This window comes from Mchenga conophoros, linkage group LG19 (assembly GCF_057382185.1).
Source record: "Mchenga conophoros isolate Kocher_MC1m ecotype Shallow Benthic linkage group LG19, M_conophoros_male_GT1.1, whole genome shotgun sequence".
Classification (NCBI taxonomy): Eukaryota; Metazoa; Chordata; class Actinopteri; order Cichliformes; family Cichlidae; genus Mchenga; species Mchenga conophoros.
The window spans coordinates 3,548,285-3,566,912 of NC_140544.1; the positions used below are offsets into that span (position 1 = coordinate 3,548,285).

General features: G+C 39.4%; 1 protein-coding gene across 2 annotated transcripts in view; it reads left to right on the forward strand.

Moving 5' to 3' along the window:
- sptbn5 (spectrin, beta, non-erythrocytic 5) overlaps nt 1–18,217 on the forward strand; it is a 66,424-nt gene extending 48,207 nt beyond the window's left edge. For both annotated transcript variants that reach the window (XM_085257054.1, XM_085257055.1), the window contains 3 exons: nt 753–869; nt 16,162–16,358; nt 16,839–18,217. In XM_085257054.1, the coding sequence (XP_085113180.1) occupies nt 753–869; nt 16,162–16,358; nt 16,839–16,993 (469 nt within the window). In that variant the 3' untranslated portion in view covers nt 16,994–18,217. The remainder of the gene's footprint in view (nt 1–752; nt 870–16,161; nt 16,359–16,838) is intronic.
- The last annotated feature ends 411 nt before the right edge of the window (nt 18,218–18,628 follow it).

Below are 18,628 nucleotides of genomic sequence, written 5' to 3' on the forward strand. Positions count from 1 at the left end.
TTGTTAAAGCATTGCGGCTACCGTAATCAGGAGCCTCGAGGATCCCTTCCAACATAAATGAATACAGAATACTAAACAGCAGTGACTTTTGTAGGGTTACTGAAGTTGGACTAGCTGGTATATAATGATGTGCTACATGATCGGTAGTGACACAGCTATGTTAGCATAACATAAACACAGTGAAGCTGGAGGATGAACGCTAACTTTTTTCCACTCGATAAAAGTTAAGGTGAGGGTTCCTGATGGTTAGAGACAAATGCAGTTGCATGGCAGGATGCTGTAAACGGAAACCTCAAACTTCAGTCAGGAGAACTGAGATAATCCATCCACACTATGAGGTTAGTCATTAATATACTGCAACAACATGGGAACAGAGCAGCTGTGAGAGAATTCAATGTTAATGAATCAATGGTACGGAAGTGGAGGAAGCAAGAAGAATGAAATGAGTAAAGTTTGACTTATCTGACTGCTTTGTTTCACTTATTGCGCCTTATGTATAAAAGCAGACCAGATCATTGACAGTGCGCCTTATGGTCTGAAAAATACGGTATTTGTTTCTTAGCACTGTGAAACTATATTATAATTTTGAAAATTTGTGGCTCACCACTGATCTTTCAAATAAATTCTGCCCGTGCCATACTTTGGTCTCAATTATGCATTTCTTTACATCATTATATGCCGTATTTTCTTATGCAAAACATTCTTAGGAAGACTTATTTTTCTGTACTTGTGTTGTGCTTTCTCTCTCTCAGACTGGAGGATGGCAGTCAGTATGTATTTACAGCATCAAGCAAGGAGCTCCAGCTCATCTGGATGAAAAAGCTCCAGAACTGTCCAGAATCTGCCAGCAGTGACTCTGACGACTCTGGGTGAGCGCTCACTCATGGTTGATCAATTTTAATAGACCTAAGACAAAGCTCTCTCTCTTTTGGATCATAAGTGATTACTCAGTTCAACTGGAGAATGTGAAATATTTGAGCTTAAGCAAAAAAAATAAAATAAAATAAAATAAAATAAAAGTTGTGTATCTCAAGGTTGCAAATGAGAACTGAAAGAATTAAAAGGAAAGACACAAGTGTTAATGTCAAACATGTAACCTCATCATCTACTGAAACAAGACTAGTGATATAACCTAAAATCACTATCACTCAATATCAATAAAAGCTGGTGATAACAACATATTTTTGGTGTTATTACACAAACCTTTATACGAATTGTTCAGTGTATTCCTACTCAGATGGTCCTAGGACAAGCTAGGGTGCTTCACCTCCTCTTGGATCTGTTGTCATACTTTGGAAAGTCCAATCACTTTAATAACAATAACAGGTTGTTTAAAATCAGAGTAACATAGAAGGCCTGTCTGTTTCTATTTTCGTTTTGATAACACTTTAAAATTAAGCTTGTTGATAAGAGAGCAAAACAAAAACAAAAAACAGAGAACAAGCGTGAGCCGTGAAGAAAACATGACACAAACGAGGCTTTCAGGATCAGTCTTGTGATGTATGCCACTAAGTGGCTGGGGAACTCTATGTGGTTGCACATCGATGAGAGGGGTTGGCCCCCAGTGCAAGATGTACATCATGTATTTGGAGCTGCTACCTGCTTTTATACCTCTCGAGCCCTTTTGTCCTGTTCTGGTCCAGCATGTCCTGGTCAGCACCGGTGTTACAACAGTGGTTTCTTGCATAAACATGCAGGTCAGGACATGCTCCCATCCCCTGTTAAAGCTGCCTCGCTCTCTGTTGTTATGGTGCAACATTCATTCTCTCTTGCCTCTTGAGAGGGCAGTTCAGTTAAAGGTTTGCTTTCAACTATGGTGGCAATGATCAAAACTGTGAGGGCTTAATCTACAACGGGTGTGTGTGTGCCTATGAATGGCAAGTGTAGGTGTGTTTTCTCTTTCCAGTGCTCTTTTACAAATGGAATGCAGCAGCCCTGTGAAGTCTCTGTGTCCTGTGATGTGCCACATAGTTTCATTAAACAGATTCAGGATGTTTGTCTGCTTTGCTGACAGCCAGGTATAAAGCTTTACATAAACAGATACACTGCCACTGGATTTTGGAGGCCATTTCCCTAGCATAAAGTACCAAAGGTCTCTCCTTGCCTCAGTGTGTGAGACCACATACCACCAGGGAATGGCAGCCTTATCTGTTCCATTTAAAAGGGTTTATATGTGACAAACCCAGAGGGTTCATATGAGAGGTTGACCCAAAAGCAGACTCAAGAGCTGACTTTTTGATCAGGCACCAAAACAAGGACTATCAGTACACACGTGCACACATACACACAAACACACGCCTGTGGAGAGATCTCTGGCAAGCAGTTGTGAAACAGAGGAAAGACTGAAATGGTAGAGGAAGGGTTTTTGTTGTATGAGAGCTGCAGGGCTGTTGAGGCTCTGCAGAAAAGGGTGGAACGTCAAGCTAATTAAGCAGTGAGCTAAGACCTTCTTCAATAGAGTGTATGAAGGTAGCCGTGGTTTGGGGGGTGCAGGACTGATCTGATTCTGGTGAGGACCAGTCTGCTTGAGGAGAGGAGGGCTGTAGAGGCTGTGCAAAGGGCCCAGGTTGGAGGTCGTTAAGTAGCGACATCATATTTTTTACAGTTTGGCTGAAGAAGGGAGGCGTTGGTTGGCATTCAGTGGGTGCAACAGAGGAGTCCAGCAATTTAGATGGAGAGGAGTTCTCCAGAGAAGCAGGGCTGTTCGGACTATATTTAGGAGTATTAGAACAGGAGAGTGTATCAGGCTGTGGAGTGACAGGGAGGATTGACCACATGTCATCCTGTCAGTGAAACCAATAGGCTCTTTTTGGTTTTTAAAGAATGTGTCAGGGGAGGCACATAATGTGGATAGAGAAGTATATACAGGAGAAGCAGGGTTGGTCTGATTTAACTGAGGACCAGTGAGTGGAGAGGAGGGCTGCTGGGATGGAGTCAAGCTGTTCCACCACTGACAGCAGTGCTTCATCAGTGTCACTGACAAAAGTGGCCTCTTTCTGGAGCTGAACGGGTGCAGCAGAGGAGACCAGTGATGCAGATGAGGCACCCCAACCGGTCGCAGCAGATGGCCGCCCCTCCCTGAGCCTGGTTCTGCCGGAGGTTTCTTCCTGTTAAAAGGGAGTTTTTCCTTCCCACTGTCGCCAAAGTGCTTGCTCATAGGGGGTCATATGATTGTTGGGTTTTTCTCTGTACCTATGAAGCGCCTTTTGTTTCAATTGAATTGAAATCCATATGAGAAGCTGGGAGGACCGGATTTACTTGACACACAGGCGCATCAGCTGCTGTCTGTGTGTTCTGCAGCTGCACACACGCTGACTGCTGATCAGGAAGGTTGGTAACAGCTGGCTGTCTCTGTGGCTGCTCAAGAGGCTCCTTCGCAACTGAATAGGAAGAAGATGGCTGTGTCTGAGCTGGCGTCACACAAAGCCTCTTGGCCTGTTGATCTTCCTGTTTAGGTTCAGATGCTGCACAAACAAACACAAACAAAAACACAGTAAGTCTTCTTTTGTTAACAGATTTCCGTCTTCTTTTCATCACATTTCACATGAAAAAACGTCGTAATTCCCAGAAATCTCCTCTCACCTGTGCTCAAGGTGCGATTTCGTGTTCTCTTCCTCTTTTTGCCCTAAAAACAAAAATATGAGAATTTTCATCAGTTGATCCAAACTCTGTGCACTGGTTGTTTCATAATTCAGTGCAGTGATGGGCACATGTATGAACTGCATGTTAGCACTTTGGACATACGTAGTTTTCTTTGGTGGACCAGTCTGGATGCTCTGTGGCGTGACGGCATCTCTCGCTTTCAGCCTGATCAAAATATTTCGCTTGTTGTTCTTTTGAGAGAGACCTCCACTGAAGACAGACAATCATGAGAACCCACTGTCAGCATAGATAAATACTCAGCTACACTGTTACTACAGGGCAGCTGGCACACATGCACAAACATAAGCATAAAGCATTAACAGATGCATAAATATATGCAGAGTTACACACTTACCCTCTTTGCCACAGCTGCATTTATGGCTGCACTGGCAGTTATATTCAGTTCCACCATCACCTTTGGCCTCTGCTCCTTCAGGTAAAGCATGAAGGCGTTTGGTGGCTTCTTTATGTACAGCCGGTCCGCATCCTGTTGGGCTTCACATTTCCTTTTTCTACAGGAATAAAACACAGAGTCAGTGCACATGTTAGCATTGTGTACAGCTGTGAGCAAAGTAGTTTAAAAACATGAGTAAAGCTGTGAAACTGAATGTAAGGAGGCACCATTAAAGGAAGTTGATTACAGTAATGCAAGCAAACATCTGCAGAAAAAAGACTGATATCTGGAGATAACTGACACAAAGCACCACAGAAACTTACTTTGGAGTGGAGGTGTTGGATGGGGGAGCAGGAGGGACAAAATCCCAGACTGGAACACCGTGCCTACACAGATGCAGAGACGGATACGAGATAACAGAGTTTATGAAGATACAGATGTTCAGCAGCTGTGTACACTGGTGTGTTTGTGTGTTTTACGTACAGTTCTCCAGCAGGATGCAGGTACTGGATCATGTTTTCTGGAATCCCGAGCACATTACGCTTGAAACACACAAAACACACAACAGATGATGAGAAAAGCTGGAATGCTATGATCTATCCACTCGGTGTAGGAAGTGATCAGTGGGAGGAGAAGATGTGCATAAAACTACATTCATACATAGCTGGACTTTGATCTCCTGCGTTATTCTTTGGAATTATGTTTCACTGGCAGCGACTAAGTTTACTGTTCAGCAAAGCTTCACACCACATTTATACAAAGGTGAAATACAAGGAAGCTGAGAGCAGAGTGATGAGTCCAACACTTTTAAACATCTTTATCAATAAAACTTCAATGAGACCTGTCACTACCTCTGGGTGTCTCAGCTGTCCCTGGCTGACTGTAGAGGTGAGCTGGTGCTGAGACCATGAGTGGAACCAGCTGCTGAGTCACAGGAGGAGCTGGTTCTGGGAGGATGTTGCTAAAGAATCCTCCAGTCTGAGGATCTGATGCTGGCTGAGGGGGAGCAGGTGTCCCAGAGGGTAGGATGTTTGCCCCAGAATGCCAACTTCAGGAGTGGAAGGCGCTTCTTCTGACTGCATTGTCTCTGAAATATGATTGTTTTCGTCCCTGAGGTCCATTTTAGAGACAGACGGGTTGAGGGGGTCGCTCAGAAGAATGACAACTTCTTCTCTCCGGGATCCTGTGGCACACATTCATAAAAGTGTTATATTTAAGTGTTATATTTGTAAAATAATTCAAACCAAACTGAGAAATACAAAAAAACTAACAAACTAATTAATACTTCAAACGATGCTAACCTCAAACTTTGTTAACTCTCATTACTTCGCTGCATTTATATAACAGCAATTGTTCTTACTTTGTAACAAACAGTTTAAAAAGATAATGCACTGTTTCACAATTACAGTTATATATAATATAATGAACAGGTTTCAGTTGTTTACCAAAAAAATGTAAATATCATATATATGTATATACAAGAATCTGCAATTCAACAACACTAACAAGGTACATGAGGACTTGGAATTTGATTTTTAAAAAATACATTTGCTGACTGACGGGTTTTAATTTTGCATCAGCTTAGCCAGTTACAACATTAAAATAATGACTTTTCTGATTTAAAACCTGATTAAGCTGACCTGTACTGCAGAAGGAAATAAAAAAAACTGTAGAAACAAGTTGCTCTGCAGATTCAAGTTTTACAGGCATTCGTGTTATGAATTAATACAATATGATGCATTGTTGAGATGAATTCACCCCAAAGTTTGATTAAAATGTAACAAGAATGTGCTGTATGAAGGCAGTTACTGCCTACAGGTTTATTTAAATACTGCAGATATATTTTAAAGTACATTTTTCTGATAATACCATTGCAGTTTTCATTTAAATTTTAATTCGATACTTGTTTTTTTTTTTTTTTTTACACGATGTGAATTACTTAGGCTACGTTCACACTGCAGGTCTTAATGCTCAATTCCGATTTTTTGATCAAATCGGACTTTTTTGTCTGCTTGTTCACACTACAAATAAAATGCGACCAGCAAACGCGCTCTAGTGTGAACGCTCAAAGCGGCCCGCATGCGCAAAAGAAGATGTCACACACAACGCGCTCTGTTTAGACCCAGAGCAAACAATATTGTTTGACTGATGGCCCTTAATATAAAGACTTCGGACTTTACGTTTCCCAATTTTTGCTTTAAGTTATTTTGTTATTTACATAATAATGTAGATAACCTAATAATGATCCTTATTGCTGTTTTAGAGGAGCGCTGCTTCAAAGGATAGCTGCAGATTTCTGTCAGAATCTGCAGATTATACAGTACAAATAAAATGTTCACGTTTCTCCAACGTTGTCTTCCCAACAGTTTCACTGACATCTACACAGGATGGCCAGGAAGCGTTCGCGATGTCTTCTCTGGCGCTGATAATTGGCGTCTGTCTTGTGTCAGTGACGTAAAAGACAGATTTAATGCGACATGACCGTTCAAACAGCAGTCGCTTTCTAAAACATCGGATATGTATCGGATTCATTACCACATACGAAAGTGACCCAGATCGGATTTGAAAACATCGGATTTGTGCCGTTCACACTGTCGGATACTGATCGGATATGGGTCACATAGGGTCAAAAAAGTCGGATTTGAAGCGCTTTCGCCTGCAGTGTGAGCGTAGCCTTAGTTCACTGCTGAATCACACAGTAGCTCGATAATTCAAACTTTAGTTTGTAGACTTTGTTTACACGTTGAGGGACACAGTAAAACAGGAAAAAGGCTTTTCTCAGGGACTCTGGGGCAGATAGTTTATGTTGGGCCCCGACTGAGCCCACAGTACATGTCAGGGTACTTATTCCCTTAGTAACCAAATTGTAAGCAGAGAGACAAAACCATGCTCAGAAAGGTTAACGCTTGTTTTCAGTTTTGAGTGTATTGAATATTTCTATTACAATATGCAAAAAGTCCATCAGTTATTGAAGGAAACAGCTGTCGGATGTTGCTTTACACTGTAAAAAAGAATTCTGTACAAAAACAGTAATGTGTTGTTTTTTTTTTAACGGAAGTTGAAAGACTTTCCTGTAAATGGTACAACGGAAAAATCGTCTTATTCTTAGTCACAATATATTTTCTGTGTCATTAATGGATTTTTTCTGTGAATAGAAAAACTGAAAATTCTGTTTCTATTACTATTTACAGTCACTTCTTTTAACTTTAACCCATTAAATGTACGTTTTTATATCCTTAACCATACATTTCTATACAATTACACCATTATACACCATTTGCTTGTAAATTAAAACTTCTTAAAATGATCTGTGCACAAGTAGTACACAACAACATTGGTACATTTAATGCTAAATATTCTTTTATTTTATTTTATATTGCTTGTTCTGATGAAGACTTTTAACCTGTCAACAGCAGCTAAGTGAATAAGGATTTGTGTCCATGAACCCTCAGCATTGACAACACTTAAATGCCATAGTTCAAAATCCTCAATCCACACCTTTTGTCCCCTGTGTTCAAAATGCTCTTAGCTGTTAAAGTAGAGGAGAAAAGTTTGACATATTTCACAGCCATTACATGTTCTCTCAAAAAGAGGGCACAGTTACTTCCCAAGCAAAAACCTCTGCTTGTGCTCACAAACCCTAAATCGCAACAAATTAGACAATAATAAGACAAGTGACTACAAAATGACACCGGAGGTTGGTGAAGAGCAAGCATGAAGTGAGAAATTGTGTGCACACTTTCTAGTGATACCTTCATTTACCTGTGTGATAAAGTCCTGAATGTAGCGTGGTAGTCCATTAAATTCCATCTGAGCTTTAAAGATCAATTTATTCTGAGGAAAAAAAGAAAAGAAAAGAAGTTTTAAGATGTTCATTTTTTGTTGCTATTGTTTACATTTAAGATTAAAAAAAGGAATAAAAATACAAAGTTTAGTATTAGGTGGAAAATGACTTGAAATAAACTGAACTTGTACACCTACCACTGAAAGCCAGCAAGAAAGAACAGAGTTTTGGTTTTGTTTAGATCTGCTGTGGATTATCATTATTAATTTTCCTAAAATAAATGTAGAGTTGCAAACACATAACAGCATTCCGTTGCAATATAAGCAGTTTATAATTAAAGTAACACGCAAACCTTCACAAACTAAATCAATCACAACATTAAACTCACCTTGTTTTTGTAGACAAGGTGATCAGGCTTTTTGATCCTCTCCTGAGACCAGCTGCACTGCACCATCAGCATCTTATATCTTCCTTTTTCACTCAGTAAAGTGTTTCCTTTTGTTGGCTCTGCACGTGCAAGTGTGTGATCACAGGTGAAATAAGGGATATTTTTCCATTGCAGGTTTAGAGTGTTTCATTTAGTGATAGCTGTTGATCCACTTTTCAAATAATCTCTAAGGATCTGAATTTTTAAGAAAGACACAAATGTCCCTGCTTATTATTAGCTTGATATAGACATAACAATTTACAATATGTCAGCAGCATCCCCACATGGCATATAACACCCCTGCAGACCAGCACTGCGCCTATATTATACTTTAGTCAACATATAGTTATAATTTAACTACAATTAGCTCAATGGGGTCACAAAAATTTCCCACATACTTGAAATGATCTACTCAGCATTACAAAAATTACATTTTCAAGAGAAGTTGGAGTAAAAATGTGTTTACAGGAAAAATGTGTCTGTCTACAAATATTAACTAAACATTTTATGTGCTACAAAATGGACATAATGATAAATGTGCTGAGGTGAAACGAAACTTTCAATAATATCACCACTATAGTTTGTTAACCAGGGGCGATTCTAGGATCAGAGCTTTGGGGGTGCTGAGCACCCAGAGAGCTGCCCAGCCAGCCAAGATACACTTTACTCGTCACAATGAGACTTCTTCCCTGTCTCTTTCGGTCCCTGCATCCTCCCTGTCCTCATCGTCTGTTGTCTTCGTCTCCTTTATCAGTCATCACAGTTTTACCCTCTCTGTGCAAGTCTGCAAATTTCTTTATTAAATCATAAGATTCTTAAATTCATCAAGTCTCTCTGTGCCTGGGTCCTCGTCACAAAACATGACATCACTGTTTTGTACATTTTAACACAATTGAATCCCACATTTGTGAAAGAAAAGCAAAACACTTTTTTGAAAAGTCTACAACAAAACCATCAAATCTGATAAAGGTTATTTAAATGCTGCAAAAGAAGAATGGATTGGAATAAAAAAAAAAAATACATATCCTAACCTTAATTACTGCGGGAGAATAATGAATGATGCTCATAGTGAGTAAGAAGTAAACTGAGTGCATTTTTTGGACAGAGATTAACTTTTAATGTGTTTGTATAATATAATACAGATACATAAAAAACACTCCCGAAACAGAATAAATTCTTACAAATACATTATTACAAAATATTAATAAAAACCTATAAAAATGGAGGCAACTTTGCCTGTGGTAGAATGTATACAATGTATGAAAAAATCTTTACTGCAGATACTAATTTTGTGTTGTAAGATTTCATGCTTTGGTACTTGAGAGAGCTTGACTTTTTTATCAGGTGGTACACACTGTAAAACGTTTGAGAAACACTGTATGTGTGATTAAGATTAAGGAACTGACCTCCCAGCCCATTATTCCGTCAGTGGGCTGGTTTCAGTCATTATGCTAATGTACTGTTTATAAGGTTGGGGAAACCTGCAGTCAGCTGAGACTGAAGAAGTCACTTGGATGGGTGACGAAACGTTTCTCCCACAAAACACTACGTCCAGATGAACAGAATCGACTTTTGGAGAAGTGTATGTGTGCTTTTGGAAAACATTTAAAGCTGCTGTACAGAATCTTTGAAACAAGCTTAAAACATTTTTAGAATATAAACAGAGCATCTGCTTCTCTTTGCAGCTCCTCACTCCACCAGGGCTGTTTGGCTCTTTCTGATAGTGTGCAAATGTGATGTACGTATTGCGGCAGTCATACAGACAACTGGACGGTCCAAAAGTTGGCCTACCTATTACTGGCTGAGGTTTTAGTAGAGTTTTGGCTGAACCACATAAAAATATATCATTAATTTTAATCTCCCCAATCCATTACAATGTTATGTCGGAATGTTGTTAAAGAGGGTCAAAAATGTTTCAACCCAGTTTGTTTTGCAGATTCTGTACAGCAGCTTTAATATAGAACCAAAATACATCAATGACCTCCTGACCCAGTATGAACCTTCCAGATCCCTCAGGTCATCTGGATCTGGTCTTTTATCAGTTCCCAGAGTCAGAACCAGACACGGAGAAGCTGCATTCAGCTTTTATGCTCCTTATATCTGGAACAAACTCCCAGAAAGCCTCAGATCAGCTGAAACACTCAGTTTATTTAAATCCAGGTTGAAGACTCACCTGTTCTCAGCTGCATTTGAATAAAGCACCAAATCCACACTTTTAAGCTTAAATTTCAAAACTAACATTTTAACTACTGATTTTATCTACTGTTCTGATTTTATCTGTTTTGATTTTATATACTGTTTTGTTTGTTTGTTTGTTTGTTAATTAGTTAGTTAGTTTGTTTGCTTGTTTTAATCAATTTTAAATCATGCTTTTTATTTGTTTTTGTTTCTAATGTCTCTGTAAAGCGCTTTGAATCACCTTGTTGTTGAATTGTGCTATACAAATAAACTTGCCTTGCCTTGCCTAGGGAGGACACAACTTCCAGATTGTGTGAGTAAAATCAGGTTTTTTCTCTTTGTCAGTTTAACAGTTTCTGTTGTGCCCGTCACTGTTCCCTGTCTGTTTTCTTACCTGGTTCTTCCTGGCCTTGTACTTTCTCTTCACGTTCCCCTCTTTCTTCTCTTTGGACTGACAATCATACACAAATAGATTGTATTCAATTAGATGCAAAAATTACATTATTATATAAAAAAAACTATTAAGATCACTAATAAAAAGTCCTCTCTCAGTGTACTTTCAACCGAAAGGCAAATAACCAAACCACATGAACATCTAATAAAAGATATAAACATTAAAACACTGATCCAACATTATTCTTGATTAACGGATCATTTGATTTTACACTTGTACCTGAATGTGGCTCCTTTTTTTGAAAAAACTTCCTTATATCCATTATGAACTTGGCTGTCTCTGTACACACACACACACACACACACACACACAACAGGAGTTATAAGGTTAATGGGCATTCAGTCAGTTAGCTAGTTAGTATCCATTTCAAACAGGACAGTGGTAACAACAGTAGGCTGCATTCAATTATAAGTTTTAGATTTTAAATAAGCTGTATAAATTTCAATGGGAGCAACAGGACGGTCAAATGTCGCTGATTTTACTACAGAGCAGGACGGATTATAGGGTAGCAAACATCATTGGAAAACACGTTTTCAACACTGCAGGTTACCTGGTGTAATGTTTTTCAGCTAAAAAGAAACATGGCCTGACTCCTACCTAACTATATAAAAAGTAACTTAGGGTTAAATGCAGCTAATATGTCCTGTTTTAAGCCAGGCATTTACCCCTCCGCTCCGCTGCGTCTCAGCCACCATCGCTCTGGCAGAAAGGGTGCTAGAGCCAGAGCAGGGGAAAAACGAGCTGTAACAACAAAGTTCTGTATGCTTTTTATATTTTTAGTAGTGTGTCACACAAACAGCAAATATTGTCAAAAAAGTAAGACATCTTTGGGGGTGCTTTGATTCAATCGCCCCTGCTGTTAACTATCAAATTAGTCTATGCTGGTCAGCTAGCTAAAAGTTTTTATGTTAGCAGCCTAAATCACAGGCTAACATTAGCATTTGTTAGCCAGTCAGGATGGTCTGAGGCTAAAACTAGAGTTAGTGTAACTTTGCCTGAAACCCTTTAAAGTCTTCAGTAGAGGCAACTGTAAAACATAGTTAGCTGTCATGTTAAATTTAAATAATAATCTAAATAATATGCAAATGTACTGTTTATAAGATTGGGGAAACCTGCAGTCAGCTGAGACTGAAAAAGTCACCTGGATGAGTGACGAAACGTTTCTCCCACTGAAAACGCTACGTCCAGATGAACAGAATCAACTTTTGGAGATTTACTTACCTGAATGATTGAGAATGCATCAAGACGATGACAGGGAAACTATTTCAATTCAGTTCAATTTTAATTATATAGCACCAAGTCACAACAACAGCTTTATATTCTAAGGTAAAGCCTCTACGATAATAGAGGGACAATGCCCTGTAAGCAAGCACTTGGCAACAGTTCTCCCTTTTAACAGGGAGAAACCTCCAGGAGCACCGGGCTCAAGGAGGGGTGGCAATTTCATGGGTTGGGAGTGAGCATTGGAAGACAGGACTAAAGACTAAATTGATCAGACTAAAACATACTCTTTGTGCTATCTGTCCACCTTCCTGGCTTGAGAACAGTAAAATATTACCTCTAATATACTTGATAATAGATATCTGAGATTCTATAGATTCTATATTCTGTAAATCACAGGTTTGTGCTAAATGTCTGTTTGTGTTGAGGACCAGGTATTGCTGAAAAAAATCAGTTCATGAGCTCCAAAGTGCTGGTGTACTTCTTCATTTTTCATAAAGTAAATTAAAAATATAACTTGTCCAGCTCCAGATGGACACCCTGTCAGAGACAATAGCACTTTCCTATGGCACTTAATTAAAAGCAGCTTTCAGCGACAATAGCCAACTGTGGCCACAAGATGGTAGTAATGTAAATGCTAGGTGCACATATTAATGAACATGCAAGGAACTTTATGACAGTGCTGTCTGAGCTGAAAGGAGAGAGATCGCTTTACTTTGGTACATTTTTATTGAAGTCTATTTTTAGATTTGACAGGGCAAAGATTCAGTTATTACAGACCTCCAAACCTCTTGTGATCTTCAGGTTGGCTCAAGTATGTAGCGAGCTTCACCTAATATGCTTCCATGGCCAAGCAGCTTTATCCAAACCTTACATGGTAAAATGGTCTGTATTTGTATAGCGCTTTACTTGGTCCTAAGGACCCCAAAGCGCTTTACACTATACGCAATCATCCACCCATTCACACACACATTCACACACTGGTGATGGCAAGCTACAATGTAGCCACAGCCACCCTGGGGCGCACTGACAGAGGCGAGCACCAAGCACAACACAAAGTGTCAGATGCACTGGTGTAAAGCACCTCTATCGGTCTCTGAAGCAGTGGAATACCTGATCTCTTCTCTGTCTGGTATGACAGTGTGAGCCGGAAGAACTGCACATGTCTGACAGCATTTTGCCGTGTGTGACCTTTCCTCAACCTCGTGGAAAGCCTTCACAGCAGAGTTCACAGCTGCAAAGTGTGACCTGACATCATATGAAACCCTATGGATCACACAAGTTCATATGTACTACTATGTACATATGATTTGGGGATATATAAATAAAACTGAATTCAATTGAAATGAAATTGAATATGCGTGTAAAGGCAGATGAGTGATTACTTTTGGCAATATAGTAAATGTCACCTGCCTTAATAGCGAGGTATTTTCAGCCAGGACATGCAGTGGCATGAGTAAGTAGTGATGTGACCAGCTAAGGATTCAAATAGTTGTAATAGTGAATAAACTGTCTTAATTAAAGTATATACATCAAGATAATGATAATATTAACAAACATATGAAACAACAAAGTCTTCATTCAGATGACATTAAATCATCCCGTAGTTATCCTGCTATGAGCTTATTACAGTGTTCTGTTGAATAAATAGGATTTTCTCTCTGTTAATTTTAAATAAATGTACCTCAAACTATTATGAGGCACAGCTTTCCTTTTAATATCAAAGTATTATTTAAAAACTATTTATTTTAGCTGTGTAAGCAGCCATAACATTTCTGCTTTGGTCCTGTGAATTCTGTTATTAAATTAAGTTGCTGGAATGGACAGAGTCCCTAATACAAAGCATTACAGGCATGGTTTTTGGGGTCAGAGAGGACGGTTGTCAGTCACACGTGTTTGATGGAGTTTCAGGCTGGAATGGTTTCCTTCAAACTGTGTAAGATAATTTGACTTTGACTTTCACATCTACCTATTCACACTGTGCACTGTGGGGACACTGGGCACCTCTGAGGTGGGTGAGAGGCCAAAGAAATGAAACTCCCCACCAACAGGATTTTTCTTTAATGAGATACTTGGACAAGGTGAATTACATTCAGCGGGCACACAATAGTGGAAAAACACACGGTGGCACAGGACACAGCTATGGCTCTATTCAGCCGTCATGCATTGCATCTGCTTTCGTTTGCTGCATGGTGATGAAATATGGAGCACTGCAGTGACTGCATGACTACAGCAGTCACAAAATACACTGACGAAGGGATTTCTGTGGGACAGATTGAGTACGTTTATTTAACAGGTACAGAAATTGACATGTAAAAAGGAAATGCTGTGGTTTTCACAGCAGTTAGTGGTGGGGTTATTTGTTGAGGAACTGAATGCTAAAGTCCTGAGCTCAGACTGGGATTGTTGTTTTGAACTGTGGACTAACCAAAGACTATTTTAAAAGATCTGGATGTAGTCTTTGGTCTAGATCGTAAATCCTATTGAATAACAATTCTTTACAATTCAATATCTGTAGATATTGTCCTCGTGTTCTGAGATCCATCTGCTTACTCCTTTCCAGCCTTATCCTCTTTTCTAATATGGCCACGTCTTTCCCCAAAAAACATGATAGTAACAGCCCAAATGCCAGACTTGAGGCTTCATAATGGTAGTCCACAAAGGAAGGATTGTGGCATGGAAACTGTGTGCTTGCTGGATAACAAGATATAGCTTTTAAATTAAATAAACTTGGGTTTTTGTTAATGCTGATTTGTTTTCCTAGTATTTGCCTGCTTCAAGGCTTTGTGTTAAGCTAGAGTGACCATGTAATATCCTAGTCCTGTCAGCCAAAAATTCACAGGATTTCTAGAGCATTCACAGGATTCCAGAACTAGATGTAATAAAAATGTAATGCATTATATAGTATATAATTGAGGCATAACATACTCAAAGTATAGGCAGTACAAGCACAAGCACTGGCTGGCGCCTCTCAGCAGGCTTTCAGAAGTTAGTCAGGTGGAAAGAGAAGAAGGAATTGAGTCTTCTAAGGGAGCGAAGCCTTAAAGAGACAGGTTGTTTCAGAGGATGAACCAGGGGCTGACTGTAGGGCTAGTCAATGATAAATAAGGAAGTAAGGATTTTTTTTTACCTGTCAGCCTGAAAGGCTTATGGGGATATTGTTCGTACCCTGCTGGGCGGCCAGGCAGCTATAGGCGAGAGGTGTGGATAATTCAAGAATGACGTGATATAGGATTTTCAACTTATCATAGGTGCATCTACTCAAAGTCTGACCTTCAATTTATTTGAGTTGGTTTTTTTTTAAAAATCTAGCACCAAATCACAATAACAGTCACTTTTATATGTACCCTACCATAATACAGAGAAAAGCCCAACAATCAATGACCCCTGTGAGCAAGCGTGTGGTGATGGTGTTAAGAAAAATTTAACAGGAAGAACCCTGGCAGAACCCGGCTCAGGGAGAAGCAGCCATCTGCTGTGACCAGTTGGGGGGTGATGGGAAGGAGACAGGACAAGAGGCATGCTGTGGAAGAGAGCCAGAGATTATTAATAACTAATGATTAAATGCAGAGTGACTTCTAAACACATAGTGAGTGAAAAAAAATGTGAGTCAAGAAAAAACCTCCACCTGACCTCAAAAACTTGACCTGAAAGTCATATGTCAAGGTTTCGGAAAATCTTGTGAACAAGGTAACGCCACCTAGGATTGTCAAACTGCTACTGAAAAGCTTGCATGAGTTTAAATATCCTCTAGCAAGATTGTCTAAAAGTTTTTATGAATGCAATAACTCAAGACATCACCTAGGAATTGTACATTTTTACCATATATGAGGCTGAGGGGTAGCACTGGTGGCCACCAGTATTTTTTTTTTGAGTGGCCTCGCAAGTAGAGACAGAAATGACTGTAATAGTTAGCCCTTTAAGTAGAAAGCTTGTATCTCAGATCTCCCCCTGAATGTTGCCAAAGACTAGTTTGAGAATCATGTAAAACAGTTACTCAGAGTCGCATGGAAGGGGTATAATAGATACACTAAAATTAAAGATGACTTGTTGCTACTCAGGAGAGCGTCATCTGTCAACCTCAGTTTGGAGAAGCTGGCTGAGTCTCCAGATGATTCCTCATCAACCAAACCTCTCAGCAGGAGAGCTGAGAGCCTGGAGAGACAGTTATCCTCAGAGGGCCAACCTCCACCCAAACCTCCCCATACCTACTACAGCAGACATAACTATCCTGATGGAGGGGAGGTCAGGACGGCAGGTGAGACGTCACAGCAAATTTAACTGGTTTTCAAACTTGTCTCAGTCAAGTTTCAGCTTCTGTCCCATGAGGGCCAAGAAAAAGGATAGACTGCTGTAAAATGTGCATTTAGAACCATGTTATGTTAGGCAAGTGTTACACCAGTGCCAGCTTATGTGCACACTGACTTTCACAGGATTTATTTGCACATCACTGCAGAAAACATACCTTAACGTTTGTTCCACATGGTTACACACTGTTTCAAGGATGGAGTTCATTTCCAGATATTGTTAATGCACGCATATTACAGGTTTCAAATGGAAATGCAACCTTGGAGTCAGAGTTGCTGAAGATTTTATCAACGCAAACTCCTTTTTTTCATTTTGTCAATCATTTGGATTTGTAATCCATGCATTACTATAGTTTTTAACGAAGCACTGAACAGCGCTTAGATGACTTCTATGTCAATAATTGGCCTGATTGTGACTTGATGCACTGCAGATCCACAGAGTCTCCAAAGCCAGCCGTCAGTGCCTCCTCCTGCTTCTCCTGACCCCCAGGACCCGCCAGCTGTGAGCCCCCAAGTAATAGAGGACCCTGTGAACAAAGACAAGCCAAAAATGAACGTCTTCAGAAAGTTTTTTTCTAAGAAGTAACACTTTGGTTTCCATCCATATATCTTGTGATGCTGTCCATCTCAGTCTCGTTTCAGATTTGGAATATTTTTGTTACCATCAACAATAAGGATACAAAGTCTTGACATGACTCTGCATGAAGTTTCATAGAAATCACATCATATACCAAATACAGATTTTCTTTTACAAGTACCTCCAGCAAATGAAAGGAGGTTATGCCCAGCACAGACGAAATGATAAAGTAACGGCTCATACCACTACTAGATTTGTGACTGGCTGCTTATTTTCCATATTTGCTGATTATCTGCTAGCAGCTGTGCAACCCACCTCCAGCCCAGCTCCTCTTTTTCATATTGTCTGACTTAATCTGTGCTTCTCTGTACTGTACTGGGTCTTACTGCTGCTCTCCCTGTCTCTGTCATTCTGTGTATACACATGGAAAGGTAACGTAAATAACTGCAAATGAAAATACCATAATCTTCTTTTACTATAGAAGTTCTAACTAAAGTAGCAATCAAATACAAAAAAAACCCCAGCAAAAAAAAAAAAAAAACTCCTTAAGAGATTTTTGGAGAAGCACTTTATGCCATGGCCACAGTAAGGAAGGATTTGAAGCAGCCAGCAGGTCAGCAGTTCTACAGACAGATGTTAATGATGTGTTTACATCACCTCTAATGAGAATCTGCTCTCGGCCTGATCCCAAACAGTTTAAAGTGACTCCATGTGAAGACTTTGACTGCACGACATGATCACTACTTTATCAAAATTGACACTTGCTCTCATACAGAATGATTGACAGCAAATCAATTCAAGCAAATTTGTCACATTTAACTGGAGAAAAGATTCGCGAAGATATCGTTCAGCAGAGATGACGCTCTGCATTTTCACACAAAGAACTTTGGCTAATGATTCAACTCCATTTATTTATTAATGAGCAACAAATCCAAACATCTCCAGTCTCATTTTCTCCTCCATTCAATCAGATCAATAAGTGAATCAATAAAAATAATGAGTCAGATTGAAACTTGAAGAAATCATTTGGCAAAAGAAATTAAACTCAGTTGAAGTGTTAAAGTGAGAGTCATTCAATAAAACTGAATCAAAAACGTGATGTAACTTCATCATTTATCTGTATCTGTTTCTGCAGATCAGACTTCGACAATGTTACTTATCTTTTTCTGTATTTGTTTGATTGCTCTAAGATTGTTTATTGATGTGTTTGAATTGCTTTAATAAAATGTATCCATGTTTCATTATCAACCATTATTGAGCTCTTTCTCTCACTGGAACTATGGTAACGATTGGCCACATGTTAAAACTTCATCAGTGTGTTGACTCACAGCACCAGTATGTTCACATGTTCAAAGGTCATCTGCCTGGACTTCAAGGGTCACGCAGAGAACATTTGACCATCGTCATCTTAGATTTGAACTCTGTGGCACTGGATTTTGGTGTTAAAGGAGGCAATTTAACTTTACTGAACACCATTTTAAATATCCAAATACTTAAATATCTAAAAAGAAAATGATTATTGCTAAATGTCATGCACCAACCTTTGGGACTGAGAATTAAGCTATTGATGATGTGCCAAAATCTCCACTGGCTGTTTGAGGCTGTCTCCAAAAGCAGTGGGAATGACAACATCTCAGCCACAAA